We start from the raw sequence: 19,418 nt of genomic DNA on the forward strand, positions 1-19,418 counted from the left end.
GGCAGTAAGTCTCCACTACTAAAAGGAAAGCCTGGACACTGAGAATCTGGCAGGTTATGGGAAAGTTGTCCCCAACTTATCCAAGGTCTCCATCTGCTTTGTCATAACCAAATGGGAGGATTTAAAAACAACACTGAAACACAGATTCAATACAATCAAGTATACAATCAACATCACCAAATAATTTATTTGGAATCAAAACTAAAAAGACATTTGGCAGCTGTGAAATGTTGTTTATTGATACCTTCTGATCAATTGTACAACTAATCTAGAACAAATTAGCAGGTAGATTTTATGTATTTCTTCAGGACTGGGGTTTTTCGATGACTTCAAATTTCGGATCTAAGAAGAGGAAAAAAGTTGAAGCTTAGAAGCCTTCAATATTTAATTCATCTATCTTCTAGTTTTATTTTTTAGTGAATATGTACTGTTTTAAAACACCTACATGGAAATATAATTGCTAAAGATTTATTCCGCACTTGCTATGAGCCAGTCTATTAACTATGTATTTCATATCATTTAACTACAACAACCATATGAGGTTTTAAAATTTTCCCTAGTGTCAGATGAGAAATAGGCACCAGGTTAACTATTCAAGATCACACAGCTCCTAAGTGATATTGTCAGAATTCCAGATCAGGGAGTTTGATTTCAGATTCCCACCACGTAATCGCGATGCTTTCTGAACTATAAAATTGCAGACACTTATCTCAGAGCTCCCCATGCACATGTCACTATCCGAGTGAAGTCACATGTAATTGTAATTTAATCTTCCAAACAATTCAAGTAAGTATAAATATTCTCCACTAAAAATAATTTCCCATAAGAATGAATCTGTCTTTAAGGACGCTTACCTTCAAATTTGAAGTTAGGGAATGTAGTCATGTCTCCTTTACCATACATTTGTTTAAGCTTAAAAAGCTCCCTCTCCAGATCTTGTTGATACTCTGGGCCAGTATCAACAGGTCCTGCAGATGACCTGTTGTGTAAATGAGTAAGTCAAATCTCATTTTACGAACTACTTTACAAAAACAAAATTACTTTTCACCATCAAGCTTCAATAGATCTCTATCAAGTATTCATGTAAAGCTTTTCTGAAAGAAAACAAGTACTTCCACTTGAATTTCAAACTATTTCAATATTTTAAAAGAAAATCTTCAAAGGTTTATTAAGACCTGTATTTATTGACTTAAGTCAGATTGTTAGACAGAAAAGGCACAGCTTATTTCCTTTCCTTGAGTGCCATCTACAGTTACTGAAATTTTGATGTGCCTGCCATGCCATTTATCTGGTGCCTACCTGCTGGACCTTCTATAACTGGGGCAAAACACCATATAACTTAAGTTGTATGTAATGAGGCAACTTCACATAAATGAGGTAACTTCAAACAAATCTCTAACACTAAAAGTTTGTTAGTATCAAGGATACTTATTAAGTCAGAATCTCTAAGGGTCCAAGTTGCAATATGGTGTAATGGCTAAGTCTGTGGGCTCTGGAGTCAATGACTGCTTCCATTAGAATGTCAGCTCTACAATTTAGTTAACACAGTAAATTAGAGCAAGGAATGAAGCACTTTAAACTTTAGTTCCCACATCTAAAAGTGAAGGTCTTATCTAATGGTGGTGTTAAGAGAATTATAGAGATAACACACAGGTACCATTTAGCAGTGTCTGGCACAGAGTGAGCACTTGGTGTTACCTATTAAAATGATCTGATTTAAATAAGCCATGACTAAATGGCTTTTAAAAGATTTTAGTAACTTTAAGTCTCTAGAATAAGGGCTTAACAAAGAAGCAAATTAAATCTTCTACTTCAGAGGTTTTGCCCCTTAGAAGAAAAAACAGCATGCTTATAAACATGTATGCTGTAAAGGAGTTACGTGGTGAGCTTCAAAACATGGTTTAACAAAAAGCTACTCAAGCAGAGGAGAGAGCACTTTCACTGAGGTAATCAAGAAAAATTTTATTTTAAAAAGGGGTACTTATGACACATGATGCATTTGAGTCATAATTTGAAACATTGTAAGACTGAAAAAGCAAAAATACAAAGATGGTAAAGCATTGGCTGTATGTCTATGTGGAAAAGCCAGCAGGACCACAGGTCATGGGAGGCTGGAATGTTAAGCCTGGGAATTTGTATTTTATTTGCTAAGCAATAAAATGACAATTAGAGTTGTGCTTTGGGAAGATAAATATAGCATCATGGACCAGCAGCAGAGCCAATTAGAGTTAATTAAATCTTTGCACAAATTCCTCCATATATGGCATAACATTACTGCCCACCTATCAATGAACAGTATAATAGACACAAAAATTTACAAGTGCAAATTCTATTAAGGGTAGTAATACTTTCACACGTCTCTGATAAAAGCATAGGGCCTTACATATGTTAGAGAATTTCCAAAAAAAAAAAAATACGCCTCTAAATTATGAACTTGTTAATGATGTTTCCTGTCATGGACCCAATTTTCTCCTAGATCAGCATGTGCAGTAGAACTTGCTGTGATGATAAAAAAAATGGTCTACACCTGTGCTGTCTCATGTGGTAGCCACTAACCAGATCTGGCTATTGAGAAATAAAAATGTGTTTAAGGCGACTAAGGAATTCAATTTTTATTTATACTTAACTGTAACTAGAATTTGAATAGTCACGTGTGGATAATGGTTACTGAAATATATAGTGCAGTTCCACAAAGAGCCTTCAACCAGATACTAATTAATGATTGTCTTCCAGCTCTGGGATTCACAAGCTTTAGAAACTATTCTGAAAAGATCCAACCAGCTTAGTAACACACTGGTTACTGATACATTACAGCTGTTACAACTTTACTATGTATTCTTATGATTAAAAGGGGCTAGAATTATCTACCTCCTCAACTGAATGTAAGTCTCCCAGCCCATCTTGTTTATTATTACATCTCTAGGCACTAGCATGGTGACAGGGCCAAAGTAGATAGATACTCAAGGGATACTTGGTTTTTTAACTTAAAAAATAGCAGGCATGCTAATTTATTAAATCATTTAATTTTTATACCATCCAATGAAATAGGTATTGATATTATCATCCCCATTTTACATACAAGTAAACCTAGGTACAGAAGTTAAATAACTTGCCCAAGGTCATAAAACTAGTTAAGTGGCAGAGTCCATGCTCAGAATACTTCTCCACCCTGTTTGCACAAATGAATGAGCCACAGACTCCTTAGATTCAGGGTAAACCTAAGGACTGACTTCTTATTGGGCAAGCTTTTAAAGACAACAGAATCAATACAAAGATGCCACAACACCTCAGAACAGAAGACTCTCAAATTCCCCAACCAGCCCTGGACACCTGCTTACTAAATAGTGTAAGTTTGGGCAAATTCTAACCTTTCAGCCTTGGTTTTATCATAATAAAATAGGGCCAACATCTAGAGACTGTTGCAAGCATTCCTAGAAAAATATCTTTATTTTAATCCTTGCAGTTTCCACCGTTAGTTTTGGTAATGACAAAATCTTTTTATTGACTAGCTTCAAAGGTTTCAGTGTTCTTTAACTCTTCTCTTACTTCTACCTCTCCACCAGGTAACTAAAACCAGTTCTCAGTCTATCTGTGACATTCTGTCACTTTTTTCCCTAACATTTTTATACTGTTTCGAGAAACATCTTAGGAGGTGCAACAATTTTTCAAAGGCAGGTAATAACATTCAGCTTATCAATGTTAACTGGATTTAGCCCAAAGTGAAGTAAGAGTGAAATAATGCAATTTTATATATTGTCAAATGACCCCTCTGTCTCTGAAAGGCTGTTCTCCACCATGCCCCATGCCTGTGCGGCCCTAGGGACAGAAACCCTTTGCCGCACTTCAGAATCCACTATTACAATAATTTCAAAATGGTCATTCAGATTATACTCAATAGCCCTGAGAACTGGAGGGCCCTGAAGGCCAGCCAGTACCAACTGATCTTACCAGGAACAAAGACCCTTCTGCAGCAAACTAAATTACTTTCCAAGACCCCCTTGACCTATGACCCAAACTAAGTGAAGTCTTTTTTTTCCCACTGTATTTTTTTTGTTTGGTGGTGGGTGATCCTACTTTTTTAAAGTATCATTGATATACAATCTTAAGAAGGTTTCACATGAACAATATTGTAGTTTCAACATTCACCCATATTATCAAGTCCTCATGCCTCCCACTGCAGTAACTGCCTCTCAGCACAGTAAGATGCTACAGAGTCGTTACTTGTCTTCTCCATGCTATACCACCTTCCCTGTCACAGACCTATATTGTGATTGCTAATTATAGTGCCCCTTCATCCCCTTCTTCCTCCCTCCCCACCCATGCTCCCCAACCCCTTCCCTTCTGTAACCACTAGTACTTTCTTTAAGTATGTGAGTCTGGTGCTATTTTGTTCCTTCAGTTTTGCTTTGTTGTTATACTCTACAAATGAGTGAAAATATTTGGTACTTCTCTTTCTTTGCCTGACTTATTTCACTGGGCATAATACCCTCTAGCTCCATCCACGTTGTTGCAAATGGTAGGATTATTTTTCTTATCATGGCTGAATAATATTTCAGTGTGTATATGTGCCACCTCTTCTTTATCCATTCATCTACTGATGGACACTTAGGTTGCTTCCACATCCTGGCTACTGTAAATAGTGCTGTGATAAACATAGGGGTACATATCTTTTTGAACCAGGGATCCTATTTTCTTTGGGTAAATCTCTAGGTCAAATGGTATTTCTATTTTCAGTTTGTTGAGGAACTCCATATTGCTTTCCACATGGTTGACTAGTTTACATTCCCCCCAACAGTGTAGGAGGGTTCCCCTTTCTCTGCATCCAAGCCAGCATTTGTTGTTTCTTGTCTGTTGGATGTTGTCCATCCCAACTGGTATGAGGTAGTATCTCACTGTGATTTTAATTTTAATTTCCCTGATGATTAGTGAGAAGGAGCATCTTTTCATTTGCCTATTGGCCATCTGAATTTCTTCTCTGGAGAAGTGTCTGTTCTGATCCTTTGCTCAATTTTTAACTGGGTTGTTTTTTGGGCATTGAGATGTGGGAGTTCTTTATATATTGGACGTTGACCCCTAACTGAATATATCATTTCCGAATATATTCTCCCATACTGCAGAATGCCTTTTTGTTCTGATGATGTCCTTTGCTGTACTGAAGCTTTTTAGTTTGATGTAGTCCCATTTGTTCATTTTTTATTGTTTCCCTTGCCTGAAGAGATGTGTTCAGGAACAAGTTGCTCATGTTTATATTCAAAAGATTTTTACCTATGTTTTCTTCTGTTTTATGGTATCATAATGTACATTCAGGACTTTGATCCACTTCGAGTTTACTTTTGTGGATGGAGTTAGAAAATAATCCAGTTTCATTCTCTTAAATGCAGCTACCCAGTTTTGCCAGCAACAGTTGTTGAAGAGGCTGTCATTTCTCCTTTATCATGTATTAATTGGCCATATATGTGTGGGTTTATATCTGGGCTCTCTATTCTGTTCCATTGATCTAGGGTCTGTTCTTGTGACAGAACCAAATTGTTTCAATTACTGTGGTTTTGTAGTAGAGCTTGCAGTTAGGGAACGTAATCCCCCTGACTTTATTCTTCCTTCTCAGGATTGCCTTGGCTATTTAGTCTTTTTTGGTTCATTATGGATTTTAGAACAATTTCTTCTAGTTTGTTGAAGAATGCTCTTGGTATTTCAATAGGGATTGCATTGAATCTGTATGTTACTTTAGGCAGGATGGCCATTTTGACATTAATTCTTCTTATCCATGAACTTGGAATAGATTTCCATTTATTGGTGGCTTCTTTAATTTCTCTAGAGTATCTTGTAGTTTTCAGGGTATAGGTTTTTCTGCTCCTTGGTTAGGTTTATTCCGAGGTATTTTATTCTTTTTCATGCAATTGTAAATGGAATGCTTTCGTGAGTTTTCTCTCTCTGCTAGTTCATTATTAGTACATAGGAACGCAACAGATTTCTGTGTATTAATTTTTGTATCCTACTACTGTGGAATTCAGTTATTAGTTCTAGGAGTTTTTTGGTGGATTCCTTATTGTTTTCTATGTACAATATCATGTCATCTGCAAACAAGGGCAGTTTAACTTCTCCCTTATCCATCTGGATGCCTTTCATTTCTTTGTGTTGTCTGATTGCCATGTTTAGGACCTCCAGTACCATGTTGAATAAAAGTGGGGAGAGTAGGCATCCTTGTCTTGTTCCCAATCTTAGAGGAAAAGCTTTGCTACTAAGTTGGATATGAGTTTGTAGTACATGGCCTTTATTATGTTGAGGTACTTGCCCTCTATATCCATTTTGTTGAGAGTTTTTATCATGAATGGATGTTGAATTTTGTTGAATGCTTTTTCAGCATCTATGGAGATGATCATGTGGTTTTTGTCAATTTTCCAATATTGTACTACCCTTGTAACCCTGGAATAAACCCCACTTGATTATGATGGATGATATTTATGTATTTCTGAATTCAGTTTGCTAATATTTTGTCAAGGATTTTTGCATGTATGTTCATCAGAGATACTGGTCTGTAATTTTCTTTTTTTGTACTGTCTTTCTCTGGTTTTGGTATTAGAGTGATACTAGCCTCATAAACTGCATCTGGAAGTATTCCCTCCTCTTCTGCTTTTTGGGAAACTTTAAGGAGAATAGGTATTAGGTCTTCTTTAAGTGTTTGATAAAATTCAGCTGTGAAGCCATCTGGTCCAAGCATTTTGTTCTTAGGTAGTTTTTTGATTACCAATCCAATTTTATTGCTGGTAATTAGTCTCTGCAGATTTTCTGTTTCTTCCTGGGTCAGTCTTGGAAGGTTGTATTTTTCTAGAAAGTTGTCTGTTTCTTCTAGGTTACCCAGTTTGTTGGCATATAATTTTTCATAGTATTCTCTAACAATTTTTTGTATTTCTGTGGTGTCCGTAGTGACTTTTCCTCTCATTTCTGATTCTGTTTATGTGTGTAGACTCTTTTCTTTTCTTGATAAGTCTGGCTAGGGGTTTATCTATTTTTTTAATTTCCTCAAAAGAACCAGCTCCTGTTTTCATTGATTCTATTTTTTTTCTGCTCATTTATTTTTTCTGCTCTGATCTTTACTATGTCCTCCTTCTAGTGACTCTGGGCCTCATTTTTCTTCCTTTTCTAATTTCATTAATTGTGAGTTTAGACTGTTCACTTGGGATTGCTCTTTCTTGAGGTTAAGCCTGTACTGCTAGATACTTTCCTCTTAGAACTGCCTGCACTGTATCTCAGAGGTTTTTGGCTGTTTAGTTGTTGTTTTCATTTGTCTCCATATACTGCTTGATCGGTTTTAATTTGGTCATTGATCCACTGATTAATTAGGATTATATTGTTAAACCTCCATGTCTTTGTAGGCTTTTTTGTTTCTTTGCATAATTTATTTCTTTTTTCATACCTTTGTGGTCTGAGAAGCTGGTTGGCACAATTTCAATCTTTTAAAATTAAAGAGGCTCTTTCTCTGGCCTCTTTATGTTGTCTATATTCAAGATGTTCCATGTATACTTGAGAATGTGTATCCTGCTGCTTTTAGGTGGAGTGTTCTGTATATACCTGTTGGTCCATCTGTTCTAATGCATTGTTGAGTCCCTCTGCCTCCTTACTTATTTTCTGTCTGGTTGACCTGGCTTTTGGAGTGGTGTGTTGAAATCTCCTAGAATGAATGTATTGCATTCTATTTCCCCCTTTAATTCTGCTAATATTTGTTTCACATATATGGTGCTATGTTGGGTGCATATATATTTTTAATGGTTATATCCCCTTGTTGGACTGACCCCTTTGTCATTATGTAATGTCATTCTTTGTCTCTTGTTATTTCTTTGTTTCAAAATCTATTTTGCCTGATGTAAGTACTGCTACACCTGCTTTTTTCTCCCTATTATTTGCATGAAATATCTTTTTCCATCCCTTCACTTTAAGTCTGTGTATGTCTTTGGGTTTGAAGTGAGTCTCTTGTAGGCAGCCTACAGATGGGTATTGTTTTTTTATCCACTCTGTAACTCTATGTCTTTTGATTCGTTCATTCAGTCCATTTACATTTAGAGGGATTATCAATAATGTACTTACTGCCATTGCAGGCTTTAGATTTGTGGTTAACAAAGGTTCAACAGCAGCTTCTGTACTATGTAGCAGTCTAGCCTAACCAACTTTTTATGCTATCTCAAACATAAAAGGTTTTTTTCCTCCCCTTCTCTTCCTCCTCCACTGTATATATTAGGTATTATATTTTGTACTCTGTGTATCCCTTGACTAACTTTGTGAGTAGTTGATTTAATTTTGTATTTGCTTAGTAATTAATTGGTCTACTTCCTTTACTGTGGTTCTATCTTCTCTGATGACAGCTATTTATCCTTAGGAGCACTTCCATCTATAGCAGTCCCTTTAAGATACACTGTAGAGATAGTTTGCGGGCAGTGAATGTCCTCAACTTTTACTTATCCCGTAACTGTTTAATCCCTGCTTCGAATTTAAATGATAATCTTTCCAGGTGGAGTATTCTTGGTTGGAGGCCCTTGTTTCACTGTACTAAATACATTAATGCACTCCCTTCTAGCCTGTATGGTTTCTGCTGAGAAGTTTGCTGATAGCCTGATGAGTTTTCCCTTATGGGATCTTTTTTCTCTCTCCAGCTGCTTTCAGGACTCTCTCCTTGTCCTTGATCTTTGCCATTTTAGTTATTATATATCTTGGTGTTGTCTTCCAAGGATTCCTTGTATTGGGGAATCTCTGCACTTCCATGACCTGAGAGACTATTTCTTTCCCCAAACTGGGGAAGTTTTCAACAATCGTTTCCTCAGAGACTTTCTATCCCTTTTTCTCTCTTCTTCTTCTGGTACCCCTATAATGTGAACTTTGTTCTTTTTGGATTGGTCACACAGCTCTTATTATTCTTCATTCCTAGAGATCCTTTTTTTCCTCTGTGTGCCTCAGCTTTTTTTTCCTGTTCTCTAATATATATTTCATTAATCATCTCTTTTACCTCGGATCTTTTAAATCCCTCCCTTATATGTTTCATTTTAGCTACTGTGTTTTTCAAAATTTCTATCTCTTTCTTAAAGTTTTCCCTGAGATTTTGAATATTTTTCTGTAGCTCCATGAGCATGTTTGTGACTTTTATTTTGAAATCATTATCAAGAAGATTGGTAATTTCACTTTCACTAAGCCCTCTTTCTGGCATGTCTTTCCTGAATTTTTGTTTGGACCAAATTTCTTGTTGTTTTTTTTAAATTTTTTCTTATGGGATAATAGATTTGTGTAGGAGGTGCCCTCTAGAGCCCAGAAGCTCTACTCTCTGGAGCTGCCAATCACCTATAGCAATGGTGGGGGTCACAGTTGAGCAGAATTGGTGCCTGCCAGAAGCCCTCTCTCCTTCCTTCCTGGCTATAAGGACTGCCTTCACTGCAAGTTCCAGTGGGCCAAGTGCTTAGGGAGGAGCTTCTATGTTATGCCCCCATAGCTGCCCTAGGCAGGGCCACCCTCCAGATGGCTTAGTGAAATGGCATGGTCAGCAAGTGTATGGGACTGGTGCCTACCAGGAGGAAGGAGCATCAGGCTGTTCACTACAGTATGGGGCCTCAGGGCTGTATTACCAGTCAGGTGGATAGAACATCTTAAGCTCCTGGGAGTTCTCAATCTGCTGGGGTGAGTGTGCTGGAACAATTTTGTCCACCTACCCTTTCTACTCAGCAGCAAGCTCTGTGTAATCTTTCCCCCTTTAGCACCTCTCTCGCTGCTGGAAGTTTTTCACACCACCTGCCTTTCTTTTGTCCCGGGGGGCCAGTTGTGGATATCTGTTTTCTTCAAGTGGCTGGAATCTCAGACTCTCCAAGTATTCCTCCTGTCTTTGTTTTCCACCCCATTAATCTACATAGCACCATGTAATGTGGGTTTGTGATCTGAGAGCAGATCTCCAGGGCTAGGTATACAATGGTCCTGGGCTTCTACTCTCCACCTGCTCCATTTCTCTTCCTGCCACCTGTGCGCTGGGGTTGGGGGGAGGGCTCAGGTCCTGCTGGATTGCAGCTTTGCTACTTTATCCTTTTCTGTGAGGTCGTCTCTTTTCCCCAGATGTAGGCAGTCTGTTCTGCAGTCTTCAGGTCACTTTTGCAGGATTAGTTATATTTGCTGAATTTTTGTGTTTTGTGATTTTGGTAGAAGGTTTCTTCTTCACATCTCATGCCATCTTTTTCTGACTCCCCTTGTCTGTCACTTTTATAATCCACTACTACAAAGACAAGGTTGTCACCAGCCAGTGCTTGGATTATCACATTTTCCTAACATGCCTATCTTTCTTTTCTTCTCATTCCAATTTTCCCAATACACTGTGATTAGAATTCCTATTACAAAGTAATCTTGTTCTACACCACCATCCTGCTCAAAAACCTTTCATTTCTCATAAATGCCTATCATAAACTACCACAACTGCCCAGTCTATAATCAAGGCCTTCCATAATCTAGCATTCCTACCCCATTCTATCTTAACTGCTCCCTACACCCCTCATATAACTTAGAGCCCTGGAACAACATCACACAATTTACCATATATATTGTGCTTTCTAGTTTTTATGCCTTAGCTCACACCATTATTTCCTCCTAAAAGTTATCTTCCTCCTACCCTCATTCATTTGTCCAACCTTCACACCAACTGTTCATAACCTGGGGTAGACCCTTGGCTGTGGGTGTTTACTGATGGCCTTCTGCAGGTTTGAGAACCCTTTTCATCTAAAAGCAAAATTATGTGAATAAATTCTTCCCTTTTTTAAAAAAAATTTAACTGAGACGATGATCCATAGCAGTTTATGACATTTTCAAGAGAGATGAATGACCTCAAACCTTCAAAGCCAAGATAAAACACTCACTCTTTGAAACTGTCTTCCAAAAAATACCTCCAGCTAGAAAGGAGCATTTTTTTTTCCTATATTAATTTTTGTACAATAATAAATATTATATTTATCTGCTTATGAGTTTTCTATCCCTATCAGATTCTAAGAATATTGTAGAAATGAAGTGTGGCTTTTTTCATTGTGGCCCACCAATTAACAGCCCAGTGCTGTGCACATACAGACAAAAAAGGAAAACAGAACTATGAAGTAATGTATACCACTTTTGCTGAGATTTGCAGCTTGAACTTGATGATGGGTAAGGTCATCCTTCATCTCCAAAACTAGTTCTGTATGTTTTTCCAGGTCTTGTTTTATACCATTTCAGTGTCTTTTACCTTTTGGTAGTCCCAGAAATATGTAACTATGGAAACAGCATTAATGAAAAATGCTGTGTTTATACTCTTCCCCCCAGATCATAATGTCAGAGAAAGGGCACCAAATTAAGAGCTAGAATATTTTGATTACATGTTTTTCTCCCAATTAGTCATATGACCTTTGGCTAATGAATGGCTTGTTTTCTCAAAAGATACTTCCTAACTTAGTTCCAAGATCCTACATATTTCTATGAATTGAATCTAGTTTGCAATAAATGACATTATAATAAGGATAAATCATAAATAACAATATATCTAATGGAATTTGCCCTTAGAACCCACATAAGCAAGATAAAATTTGGGACTTAAGAAAAAATCAAGATCCTTGTTTCTTCTTTTGTAGCACCTAAGGAACCTCTATGTCAGGGATCAGCTCAGTGAACATCTTACTTTCACACACTAAGTAAATTTTGTTTTATCATCTCAAAACTTACATACTTAAAATATTTATATTTATACCATGGCTGATTATCTACACACTTACTGTCGCTTAGTTCTGTATTCTCTAATCTTGTCCAAGAAGAGTTTCTGTATAGGATCAAGTTCCTTCAAAGCCACTGCTGTAGCACCAATGTTCCTCCTCAAATGGACTGAGACTGCAGACTGGATGAGAGAGGAGAACCTGAAGAGCCTCTGAAGAATCATGGTGATTCTGTGACTGAAAAGAAGCACCAGAATTTAATATGCTTTAAAATAAACATAATTGTAAAACATATCTAAATATATCATACAGTAGGAAGCTAATTATACTAGTTGCTACAGACCTAAATCCTACCAGAACTCAGTGACTACTAAGAATATAAGCTGACCATAGCTCCCTTCCCTTCTCCACTGTGAGGTTTTTTTTTTTTTGCTTCTTAACCAAAGGGCCCTGGGACCTAGGAGCAGAGAGGAAAAACTAAGGCCTAAATGGATCTCCACTAGGGTTAGATGCAGAAAGCAAACACAAAATCTGGAATGAGGTGTTTCTTCTCTCAGTGAACTAATGTCTCGGGCCAGAAAATACAGTCAAGCTAGATGTTAGAAAACTGCCCAATCCCAGCAGGAAAAGAACAACACTAGCCCCAAATTAATGTGCCAGGTTTTCCTGATTCTGTAAAAAGGCCAAAGGGCACTGAGCAAGGAATCTAGAGGCAGCTACCTCAGTCAGGACTGATAACCTGGAGTTTCTATTCACAGGCCCAGAGCGGGAGTAACTGCTCTGCCTGTTACAACTGCAATATTCCAGGCATTTAAGAATACTGTAACAACCAAATCTAAGCCTGTCCCAAAAACCAGCCCACGGGAGCTCCCCAACAAAAGAGGGAAAATCTAGCAGTTCAAATAACCACTGCAATAGAATTTGTGAAGGAGATGGAAGTCTGAATTTTAAAAATAAGAATTAAAGGCTTTCAAGACCTTAGATTTCCAGAACCTAAATGACACTTTTTTCTAACCAAATAATTGCAGCAGATAGAGGATGATCTCAGTTGAGACCTCATTCATGATCTTCAAAGATCAAATGCAAAAAAACTTTCCAAATTACAATGAATATACGCAAATAGGAATTCCAGAAAGAATAAATAAAGAGGCCATAATGAGAAGAAATTTCTCTGTTTTAGAAAGACTGAATCTATTAAACTGAAAGAGCTTACCAAACCCGATGCTGGAACAGTCGTAAAAAAATTCACAGCTCAATATAGCCCGGTAAAATTTCTGTATCTTAAAGTGAAAACCTGACAAGGGTAACATGGCCTCCCAAAATTACCTAATAATCATCATCACTGTCATATGGATACTGACTTCTATTAAGTTATAATATTACTGCTCAAAGTGTGGTCTGTGAACCTGTGGTAGTATACAAGTTGTATTACTGGTCTTCAGTAATACAAGAATTGGAAATAAGCATTTAGAAACTTTTATAGCAATATAGCAGAGTAATTCACATCTGTTGAATAAAAAATTAAGTTTGTGTTTTGTGTCTTTATTTTGTCTTTCATCTAATTTTTCCAATATTTTTACATCTATTTTTACAATAAAAATAATTTTTATTTTATTCTTCAAAAGTACCCACAAGGTTGGGGGAAAATGGCCCTTTACCCCTGAGAAGCACTAACCTAGAACACAGTAGATTAGTATGGTAATTTCTCAATAGGGGTAGGTGTTCCCAAGGAGATACTTGGCATGAAGACATTTCTGGTTGTCCTGACTAGGGTGAGTGTTCCTGGACTATAGTGGGTAAAGGCCAGGTATGCTGCCAAACATCCTAAAACAACAATAATAGTAACAGCCTTCCTGCAACAGAGAATTATCTGGTCCCAAATGTCAATAGTGCAAGGTTAAAAAGCCCTGGTATAGCACACAAAAGCTACTAAAAGAAATCTTACAATCAACTAAATGCCCTTCACTTGCCAGGATGAAAACAACCTATCAGACAAAATTAGAGAATTCATCATTTATCACTCTTATAACCCATCAGAGAAAAGTACTTGAGAAAAGATTCCAAGCAAATAACAAATGATAACAAATGACCTTAAGGGGCTACTTATTATCATTCCCATTTTACATATGCAGAAACTGGTTATTAGAGGTATGTATAGGCCTGCTCCAAGGTTACACAGTGGAACCTGGACACAAATATATCTTAAAAACTGTGTAATTCGATGTATATTTTTCCTTTTGGCAACTTAAGGACATACTTAACACTGCAATACAGTCATCTACTGTTTTTTCAGTCCTATTCTGCAAAGTACTTCCATATATATTTTCTCCTTTTATCTTTATAGCAATACTGTTAAGAATTAGAAGAATGTTTTCTTATCTCTCCTTTAGAGATCATAAAACTATGTCTAAGTTATTAAATTGTCCATATTTGCACAGCTGATTTGTTCTGATGGCAACAATCAAGTTATTCCTACTGCAACATGGGTAAAAATGTTTTCATTTTTAAAAAATTTTTATCACCTAAGTATTAATTAATGATTCCCAAATCACATCTCTAATTTTGGTCTTTTTCCTTAAGTTCAAACCTATACTTTCAACAATTCTCATCCCTTCATAAGTCCTACAGGGCTCTCAAATTCAACTTGTCTCAAAAATGAACACATAGTCTCCCCATCAAAACTTATGCCCTCTCCTTTATTCCCTTTCTTTTCACTGGCTAAATATGAGTTTGTCCAGTGTCAAACACAAGGCACGTTATTACACAAATTGTTGTTAAATACCTACTGTTGTAAGATCTCCACTTAAGTACTGGGGGCGGGGGAGGGGGTGCCAGGAAAAACTATGACAGGGATTTGACACAGGAAGACTGGGGGAAAGGGTACAGCAGGTGCAGAGGCTTTGTAGGAAGCAGCAGCATGGTTCTCCTGTTTACAGTGATTACTGACTGGCCAAAGGTTAGTTAGTCCTTTCCCTGCATTTTCCTGCACATATTCGTAAAGTCATTCCACAATGCGCCTAACTGGACCCGCCCTTTTTCCCTTCTGGAAACCTTGTGATGTGATGGCATGAGCACTTTGGTCTCTCCCATAGTTCAAGTATTCCCCTCGTTCTCCCCCAGTCAGCGTCCTGTTCCTTGGGGTTGTTCAAGCGTACCATTGTGCAGGTAAAGTGAGAGTCAAAAACAACGGTGATTAACTACGTTTTAACACTATAAACATTTTTAGGTAGGTTGCAATCTTTTATGATTACTATCGCCCTTTACCTCTTACGGTGCACATTCTGCTTTAAATCGTGAAGAATAATCTCCCGCGTGTCCTCGTAGGACTCGCCTGGCTACAGACCTATTACCCCGCGGGCATGACCTTGGGATGCCCCAGCCGGACTAAGGGTCTTTTAACTCCCGGCCTCTCTAGTTTCCGCGCCACCCCGGTTTGCCCTCCGAGGGGTTACTATTAGAGCTACGTACAGTCCACAGCAAACCTCAAGGCCTAAAAGCGCCGAGATTAGCAGGGCCTCGGGGACAGGTCGTGAAGGTGCGTGGGACATAAGGCTGTTCTCTACTGAAAGAGCAGAGGCAACAGGCAGCCTGAGCACTATAAAGAAAAAACAGAATCGGAGTCCTAAGAGGCCAAGCCAGTTTAGCTACCCTCCCGGTCACCTTGCAGTCAGTCTTCAGCTGCCAGAGCCGCCGCCGCCACCGTTCCACTTCCGGCCCTGGCCCCGCCCTCACCCGCCGACCCGCCATCGCAATGCATTATGGGCCACCGTTTCAATCGGTCGACGTTCACCGAACAGGAAGTCTCTCGTAGACGGTCTGCGACGCGACGGCTCTAGATGTGGCAAAAGCCGAAGAGAAGGAAGTGGAGGGTAAGTGCTTCCGGGTCCCCTGGCAAAGATTCCGCCATCTTTCCTTCGCCTAATTTGACCGGCTTTCTTTTTCCCTCCAGGAAGTCTTTTGTACGCGTGCGCACCTTGGCCTTTTCCCTAGTTCAGTTTCTCCCGCGACCAAAGTCAGAGACCAGTTTCTTGGGGTTGTTGAGGTATATGATTGATTATACAAGGAAAATGAGAGTGTAATACAAAGCGGATTGGGGCGTTGGCCTCGTGAGCCTCCGTTGCCTCAGGCTTTCGTTCCGCGCAACCTGCTGGGAGTTGTAGTAGTGGACCCCGGGGTGCCTGGGAGGCGGGAGGGGGGTTGGAGTTCCTCAGCGCCGATTCCGCGGGAAGGGCCCAGGGCCTCACCCTGCCAGTCGCGGGAGCTGCGGGGCTTCCCGGGAGAGACGCTGCACGTGCAGCCCGCGCCGCTGCTGCTCTCAGTTGCCTCTGGAGCGCGTGCAGGGGCGACTGCCGATTCCGGAGCGGGTGAGTGCGGCCGCGGGGGAGGAGGGGAGCGCGGGCCGGCGTCGTTCCGGGGCCTTCTCCCCCACAGCGGCCCCCCCGCGGCCGCCTCTGTGTTTTGTTTCCGCTGGTCCTCGGCGCTGCGACTCCCATTTCCGTTCGTGGAGACTTGAGGGAGCCGGGTGGGGAGGGGCGGGCAAGGCAGTGCGGGAAGCGGAGGGAGGGGCGCGCGGCGCGGGACCCTGTGAGGCCGCGCGCCCCGGGGCCGGGGCTGTGCGTGTCACCTGCCGCTGCTGCTTCCCTTCACCGCTCCCTCCTTGCCTGCCGCCGTCGGCAGCGACCATCGCGGCGTTCCTGATGTGATCCTGAAGCCCCCGGGATTTCGAAGGAAGATGCAAAACCGGTCTCCTCGCCGACTCAGTGATCCGCTCTCGTTTCAAATTCAGTTGTCTTTCTAGAATTGCCCTACAGATTGCATCAGAGCCCTTAATGTATATGGTGTCCTTTGGGTTTCTTTTGAAAACGAGGAAGAAAAGGGGAAACAATGGGTTAATGTAGCTTCCCAACTCTTGGTTTTTGTGTATGAGAAGATAAGCCGTCGTGCGTGTTTCTACTGTTTTAAGGGATCCTCGCATGATAGGTTAACGGCAGGGAGGACAGTGCCTAGTATTGCATTGCAATTAGTAACTTAGACCTACTAGTCACTTCGTAAATAGATTCTACTAACAAATAATAGGAATTTCAGGTCTGATGAGTGGAAGTAACAAAGATAAAAGAAGGGTTCACTAGAGCAAAACAAAGATCAGTATTTGATCCAGGCTTTCTAGGCTTACATGTTTTTAGACTTTCTGACACTAGGTGGATCTAAATTTTACCTGGATTGCATATACATGCATATGTCATGAGGAGTGTAGTCTTGAAGTAATAAAGTAATGAGCTAGATGTAAAAGTGAGGCAAATCATGAGAGCATGTGAAGGTTGAATACTGTATTAAAAACTTTTTTTTAACCTTTATTTCCCTGCAACTTTTATTTATAAAATTTCAAATCTACAGGAGACTTGGGGAAAGAATTACACAATGAACACTAACCTGGAGGAGTCACCTATTGTTAATCTTTTCTCCATTCTTGCTTTCTATCTCTACACACATACATATACAGATGTATGTGCTTTTCTTAACTATTTTTAAAACCAAATTAATTTCCTTCGGTATTTAAAAGTATTTGTTCACATAGGAGAATATGCTGTTTATCACGCAGGGACTCCCAGACTACACTTATTTATTTATTTTATTTACCTTTATTGGGAAAAACTGTCTTTTCTAGGAATTTTTTACTAGTTTTTCTGGGAATTTTTAATTAAAGTTAAGTATTTTGTGTCCATTTTGTGAAGTGTTCTGAACCCAGGTTAGATATTATCTAGGGGAAACCAGGGTGTCAGGTAGGGGGCAGCCTTTACGTGGAGAGGCTTCAACTAATGTTCCTGCTCCATTTTTTGAGGTACTTGACATAGAATTCTGGGGAATTGGTTCCAGAAAAAGAGCTAAGATCCACTCAAGCAGTGATTTAAAGTATTTGGACAATTGCCCAAATTTATCCATTGCTTCCTAGGCTAAATATAGAGTACAGAGAGATAAAGCTCAATTCAGAGACTATGAGTAACATGATTTTTTTCCCAAAAGTATATGAGGTTCATTTTTTCCTTTATTTGGCACCTTCTAGGGATTAATCAATACTTTGGAAGATCACAGGATAAATTTCTTTTCAACAACTCCCTGTTTTAGTGCTTATATTAATTATCAGCAATGTATCCTTGCTGATAAACATTCAGGGCTATTTCTCAGGTTCTGGTTACTTCCTCATATCCTCTTCTATTTTTTCCAGTTTCCAGAAAACTCACTTGCTTTCTAGTCTTTTTTTAAAAAGTTGTTATGGCAATGAAATAGAATCTTCTTGTAAGCCCTGAAAATAAAGCATAATGTAAGTATTATTCTGCTGTAAATCTTACTGTTTCTCACTTTTAATAGAACCGGTTTTATGATTGTGTGTGTGCGTGTGTGTGTGTGTGTGTGTACATTATTTCCTTATTCCTTACTGCTAATAAAGTTCTATAGTGTGTGCTTCTTTCACATTTTCTTGTATCATGATAATGTTCTTACTATGGATATTCATATTGGCTTTAGCTTCCAGCTATCATCAGCAAAGCTGCCCAGAACATCTTTTTTCAATGTGAAAATGTCTCTGGAATGCTTATCTAAGGCAAACTTGCTGAGTCATAGGTATAAAGCATACTTGGTTTGAGCAAGTGCTGTTAGATTTTTCTCCAGAATGGCTAGACCTGTCTACCTCATCAACAGAAGTACAGGATTCGTCCCTGCTAATTCTCTTTTGTATTCAACGTTATGATTTTTGCCATACACACAGACACGCATCATATAAAAGTGGTGGTAGTACTTTGTTTTAAATCGCTTTGTTAAATTGTTAAATTGAATTTGAATGATTTGAATCTGAGCATTTCTTCATATCCCTAGCCATTTTGGTCTTCCTTTATGTGAATTTCCTTTTCTTATGCTTTGTTTTTCTAAGTTGTCCTGACTTTTTGTTATCAACTTGCAGGAGTTTGTTGTCTAGCCTAATGATTAGTCCCTTGTCACTCCTAGATATTGGAAATACTGTGTAGTCTATCAAACATAAATCTTAATTTTTATGTAATCAGGTCTATTACTTTTTCTCTTTATGGTTTGTTTTTGGAATTTTACTTAAAACATCCTTTTCTATCTTTAGGCCACAAAAAAGTTTAAATTTTTTCCTTAGTTTTATTGTTTTACCTTTAATATTTAAGCCTTTACAGTATCTATAGTGAATTTATATGGTGTGCAATAGTCCTTAGAGCGGTCACTTATTTAACATATTAATGGAGTGCCTACTAAAGGTGAGGCACTGTTCAAAAGTACTTTCTATATATCTGTAAACAAATACTCCTGCCCTTGTGGAGCTTAAGCTGTCCTACAAAGTAGGGCCCTCCTGGGTCATCAGCTGTTTTGCTATAGTGCTCAGAATGAATTCCAAAATTTTACACATAATATTAGTTAAGGAATAGGCATTATTGGGGAAGGGTAATACTTAATTAGGCCAGGGTAAGCAAGAAAGGTAAACAAAAGTCCTTCGTCCTTTTAATTATTCCTAAACAAAAGTCTGCTGGGGCCTAGGCAAACTGCTGGATATGTATGTTTGTGTGTCAAGTGGAGAGCCCCACCCCCTTATTGTTCTTTCTAATAGCGTGGGTGTGATAGCAACCTTAATGTGGGAAAAATCAGACCATTTTGTGACAGGCAGCTTTTTGTAGGCTTATATTGTCAGAAAACCAGTTACCTGTTGGTTGGAGA

General features: G+C 38.9%; 2 protein-coding genes across 6 annotated transcripts in view; one reads left to right on the plus strand and one right to left on the minus strand.

Moving 5' to 3' along the window:
- Window positions 1–218: 218 nt before the first annotated feature.
- Window positions 219–15,491, minus strand: ATP5PF (ATP synthase peripheral stalk subunit F6). The gene is made up of 4 exons (XM_017654234.3): window positions 15,354–15,491; window positions 11,757–11,930; window positions 855–979; window positions 219–342 (listed from the first exon to the last, which is right to left on the minus strand). Exons 2-4 carry the CDS (start codon window positions 11,915–11,917, stop codon window positions 305–307), a joined length of 324 nt encoding a protein of 107 aa, XP_017509723.1. The 5' UTR covers window positions 11,918–11,930; window positions 15,354–15,491; the 3' UTR covers window positions 219–304.
- Window positions 15,372–19,418, plus strand: part of GABPA (GA binding protein transcription factor subunit alpha) — a 39,018-nt gene continuing 34,971 nt past the window's right edge. For 2 of the 5 annotated variants that reach the window (XM_073231840.1, XM_017654231.3), the window contains exon 1: window positions 15,914–16,057. The gene's annotated coding sequence lies outside the window, so the exon portion shown is untranslated. Of the gene's footprint in view, window positions 15,563–15,603; window positions 15,736–15,913; window positions 16,058–16,386; window positions 18,013–19,418 lie in introns of those variants that run through there. The other 3 variants (XM_017654230.3, XM_017654229.3, XM_017654228.3) reach the window with 3 other exon arrangements.

Source organism: Manis javanica, chromosome 3, assembly GCF_040802235.1.
Source record: "Manis javanica isolate MJ-LG chromosome 3, MJ_LKY, whole genome shotgun sequence".
NCBI classification, from domain to species: domain Eukaryota; kingdom Metazoa; phylum Chordata; class Mammalia; order Pholidota; family Manidae; genus Manis; species Manis javanica.